The sequence below is a fragment of the Pteropus medius genome, unplaced genomic scaffold (genome assembly GCF_902729225.1).
Source record: "Pteropus medius unplaced genomic scaffold, Ma_sr-lr_union100, whole genome shotgun sequence".
Classification (NCBI taxonomy): Eukaryota; Metazoa; Chordata; class Mammalia; order Chiroptera; family Pteropodidae; genus Pteropus; species Pteropus medius.
Window position 1 is genome coordinate 5,944,457 of NW_024354498.1, and position 5,200 is coordinate 5,949,656.

Consider the following 5,200-nt stretch of genomic DNA (forward strand, 5'->3'; position numbering starts at 1 on the left):
ACAGGGAGAAAGTCCAGTAAGAATGGCAAAGGGAGCTTGGCATACCTGGTTAACTTCTCGCTTTGTGTGGCGGCACTTGCAGAAAATCAGGCAACTTGTACCTGGAGCAGCAATACTGCTCAGCGACCATTTCTCCCACTTCCCACATCCCTTACCATTAAACAGTCTACTTTCTCCCACTGTGTCTGGTGGCGTCCATCTGTCAATGACATCAACACTCCATTGTAACTACACCACAGGTCACTACTTGTCTCCAGTCTCATTCTCCCCCCTCCTATTCTACATTCACGACCACAAGAAATTCTTGAGTTTCTCCGAGGAGGCCTGAAATATATTATTCCTTGGTTTGAAACACTTTTATGTCCTTCCTTTACCTGGCCAACTCTACACATCCTGTGGGTCTCTGCATACATATCACTTCTTGGGATATGTTCCCTGGCTCCTTGCCTGGAGCAGGCACCCAAGATGTGTTCTCAGCACCCATGTTATCTGATCAACAATACTCATGACACTCTACCGATTTGATTACCTGGCGAATGTGTCTTCTCGGCTAGACTGATGGCCCATCCTAAGCCCGACTGGGGCAGGGGTCAAGGCTGTCTGATTCACCGACGGAATGACCAGTAAGTATTTAAGGATGGATGAATAAGGAGTGACATAATAAGTGCTGAGCTTAGGAAGATCCCCCATTTCTCTTCGGCTATGACTACTCTACTTGCCCAGAGGAGTATGATAAAATGGGTAGACAGCCACACTTTGTAAAAATATCCTTTGCAGATAAAGAAATCTAAAGTTCTAAAACAGCAGGGTTACCTTTAAGATTTCTCAGGAATACATTTTGAATTAGAACTGACATTTTTTTCCTAAGGGAGGACTGTCATTTAAAAACTGGTATTTTGGTATAATAATCTCAACTCTCGGATTTTAAGGACTCCGTGGGTGGATACGCTGAACGCACTGAACATGGAAGAAAGCAGTTTTTGGCTCAAAGAATGTCCACTGCTAAACAAAAGATTTAAAGACAACCAGAGGAACAACATTATTCATTAAACGGAGGCACTCAAAAGGGGGAGGGAAAAGCTCTCCCAGGAGTAATTAGAGAGTGGCCTGGATTCCGAAGTCACAGGGAGAGGGAAGTAGGAGAGCATGGCAGGAGATTTTCAGGTAAGAAGCTCATAAAAACAAGAAGTGGTTTATTAATTTTGCCAAGACATCAACTGACACCAAGTTAAAGATAGTTTTTATTAAATGGTTAGAAAAAATTCAGACTAAGATAAGAGTTAACAGGAAGTAACAGGAATATAATGTCAACTTTTGGAACTTAGGCACAAGAGAGGGTGAAACCAAAGAAAAGGAAGTAAAACATCTGTGAATGGGTACGCCGCCACAACTTTAAGGAAGGAGGGGGCAGATCGCAGACACTGAAAGTAGTCATTTTATCTCCATTTTCATGATGTCATTTTAGTCTTACAATCATCCTGAAAAGAGTCGGTATAATCTGCCTAGTTTACAGGGAGGAAAGCTGAGGCTCACGGAGGATAAATGATTCGTCCGTTATGATGGGGCAGACCCATCCCATCGACCACCTGCCCAATAGCCTATCCCGGGACTTCTTTCTTGCCAAAGAAACCCCAATTTTGATAGGTGCTCATCAAATCTGAGGGTGCTCTTGGGACCCTGGATGCAAATAATCAAGGTCTTCTCATTAAGCCTGTTTGTTGGACTTCCTGTAACTTACAGCTGAATTTTCTGTAAGTGGCAAACATATCACCATAAAGAGAGTAAGCAGTGTAAGACACTCAGACACAGGTTATCTGCCTCTACAAGGCAAGCTGGTGTAGGAATTCCATACTGCCTCAAGACAGATGAGCAAGTGATAAGGGCCTGCAGAACGGAATGGAATGATAAGGGTAAAGAAAAGTGGGAATGTTCTCAAAGGTCAGAAAACATATAAGTTTATCAGAGTAAAGAGAGGAAGGTAGAGTTAAAAGCTTGCTGTTAGAATGGGAAAATAATCTGGTTTCTTAGGCATATATAAGCTTTAGAATATTAATGCTCTTATGAAGAGGCTGGTTAATTTTTCAAAAATACTATGTTTCATACAATTTTAGAATCTTCGTGTTGGAAGGGACTTCAGAGGTTATCGAATTCAACCTCCTATCAAGGTAGTCTCACTTCCAGGGATGGGGAGCGCAGGACTTCGAAGGGTGGCAAATAACTACTATTATCTATCTCTAATGCAGAATTGGGGATTTTGCTTCTATAGCAGACATGTATTTTCTTATGCACACACTAACTTCTGGAGCTCTCTTAGTCGTAAACTAAGTTAGGTATCTAGAACTTGAAATGCACTTTCCCTACAGAAAAAGAGGATGGCCTAATTAACACAGTTCCACTGCAAATACTAAGAGTACTTTTCAAAGGAGAAGGAAGAGGAGACGACTTTTCCTCTACTCCTGGGCATGCACTGGCCTTAGGGATGGTTTTGAAAAAGCCAAAGCTCATCTTTGGCCACCCTCCCACTTAAGCTGTGCAAATAACTCAGATATTTAACACTCTCGGAGGTACGGGTATTTCTTTTTTTAAGAAAGAGTACAGATAAAGCTGTAATTTGGTGGGTTTAACAAAAACCAACCAACCAATCAACCAATTCATGAATAAGAAGTTGCTTTGGGGCACGAGGCCTGCAGGGAGGCAGGGAGGAGCTCCTCCATGAGTTCTCCCATAAACTGCACGGCTCTGAAGCAAGTGATCATACGAAGCCCTAAGTTCATTAGGAGGGAGGGCCAAAGATGAGAAGGTTTGGTTTTGGATGAGGGAGCGGAATATAGGCTTGGGTGTCCACCACCTGTAACTGTGAGTTGCCTAAATTCATAGATAGGTCACCATCAACCAGAAGTAGTTAGGGTCCAGTCTCGAAGGGAGGCACTGAACAAATGTTTACAGAACAAATGGGGCTCCTAGAAGAGTCCATGTAGATTTTAAAAAGCTAAAGGAATGAATCTACTTACCGAGACTCAGGCTCAGAGATGTTTCAGTTTTCAAAACATAGATGGGTCTTTTTAAAGATAACATACCTCTCAGGATCAATATGTAGAAATAAAAAATATCTGATCATCTCTCTCGTCTTTCTGAAGATTTGTGTATAAACTAGAACCTTTAAAGCTTTTTAAAATCACATGAATATCAGAGCCAAAACAGCTCTCATTTATTTGGAAACTTTAAACTCACAATGTGTGTGTGGGCAGGGAAGGGGAGTATTTCATCTAAACTCAGCTTTTCCAAACAGCAAGAGTCTGGTGAAGAAAGAGATCGCAGCTTTAAGCTCCAAAGTAGACATCCATACCGAATATATTTATTAAAAAATATTCATTCATTCAAAGGTCTTTATTACTAAATACCAACATGAGGTTCAATAAAGCCCTAAATTTTAAGAAGCTACTTTTGATACTCCCCTGAGATAAATGAAAATGGTTCTCTAAGTTCTATGAAATCAGGTAAACCTCCATATCCTGCTTTTCCTAACATGGCCCCGCTTTTATGTATCCCAGCAATCTGAAATAGCCTGTCTGCTCTGGTCAAACCCATCTCACAACTCTCCAACACGCCAAGCTCATGTCTTCCCAATTTTCTACACAGGAAATAGTCATTCCCTCTTTAGTGATTTTTATTACATAGCATTTAGTTTTGTTTCTCTTGTGCACTGTTTGGGGGCCTGAGATTATGTACCGCCGTGATTTGATGTTATGTCTGTTTTCCCTGCCCCACCGCTTTGTGAATGTTAGAGCTTTTCTTAGATAAATATGTTTCTTCACTCTCAGGCTGCAGACTCCTCTAGTGTAATCTTTGCCTTTTAGATTTTTTAAAATGCTTGTTAAGTGTAATACCTACCTTTGCTTGTTAAGTGTAATACCTACCTTTGCTTCAGTTCTCCCACTTGTGCTGTCTGCTTCAGGGCCGACCTTCTCAAAGACGTTTTTGTTGACTATTAAGCCTACCAAGGTCTCTTCGGAATCAGAATAACTAGAGTATGTAACTAGAGTATGTGTTTATCCTTCAAGCCCACTACTTTTACCCTCCTCCCAAACGAACCACGCAGTAAACCCGGGGAAGAGCACCCGCTTTGAAATGAGACAGGCCTAGGTTCAAATTCCACTGCTACCGCTTCCTATCAGTATAACTCAGGGCCAGGATCTCTGGGTTTGTTCTCCTAACTCACTGTAGTGTTTAACAGATGAAATGAGATGCCGTTCATAAAACATCTAGTACCGAAACTTGCACGTCACAGGCAAAAATTGGCAGGAAAAAGGTCCCACCTAAAAAGGAGACGGAGCCTGACCGAGGCCTTCAATAACTGTCTCGATTTACTTCGGACAATACATTCCGCTCTAAAGGTAAAAGGGCACTTTTTCAACCGACTCAAGCTCTCCAACGGCCCCCGTCCTAGGGGTGGGAGGTTGTGGAGGCGAAAGTCGGCGTGTGGAACAGAAAAGATTTGACGAGTAAAACCTAACGACGTCGGGCCCCACCGCTTTATTACGGCCCTGCTGCCAATGTTTAGACTTCGCAAAGAACGACAAGACAACTCACCAAGAACTTCAGGCACAGGATCTGACGGCTAGATGAAGCTTCGGTCTTGCCCGTCATCAACCTCTCCCGTCGGGAAAGGACCGACAGGCACACCTTCCTCCCCGCCACCCCACGCCCCCCGCCACTCCCGCCCGCGCCACAGGGGTGTCAAAAGGAAGGTTGCGGGCACTCCCCGACAGTCTCTGGTCCCGAGGGATACTCACTGCCAAGGCCTCTGGCCTGGTGAAGGAGCTCCGGGTCCCCGGCTTGCTGCGACTCCTCCTCGACCGACTCCGCCACCGCCTCGGAGGTCTGGTCCGGTGGCGCTTCTGCCTCGGGCTGCCCGTCTCCACTGGACTGGCGGTCGTCCACCGCCAGCTGCTGCAAGCCAAACAAACTGCTCAGACTGCGGAACATCTCGCCCGCGGAGCCGCTATTGCGGTCCCGGTCACCCGAGACCCTAGCGGGCGACGCCTTCACAACGCGCGTCTCCGGAGGAGATGGCAGGAAGTGCGACCCGGGAGTAGCTTTCTACCCGTCTCCCCGCCTCTATGGCAACGCCAACGCCGGCCGCGCGTGCGTCACTACCGGCCAAAGACCCCGCCCCGCCCGTTGTTTATTTCGTTAACTC

The 5,200-nt window shown here is 45.0% G+C and overlaps 1 protein-coding gene across 2 annotated transcripts in view; it reads right to left on the reverse strand.

Moving 5' to 3' along the window:
- SYAP1 (synapse associated protein 1) overlaps positions 1-5,118 on the reverse strand; it is a 25,939-nt gene extending 20,821 nt beyond the window's left edge. Inside the window, exon 1 of one of the 2 annotated variants that reach the window (XM_039852242.1) lies at positions 4,794-5,118. In XM_039852242.1, coding sequence (XP_039708176.1) covers positions 4,794-4,986 — 193 coding nt within the window. In that variant the 5' untranslated portion in view covers positions 4,987-5,118. The remainder of the gene's footprint in view (positions 1-4,793) is intronic. The other variant, XM_039852241.1, reaches the window with a different exon arrangement.
- Between the last annotated feature and the right edge of the window lie 82 nt (positions 5,119-5,200).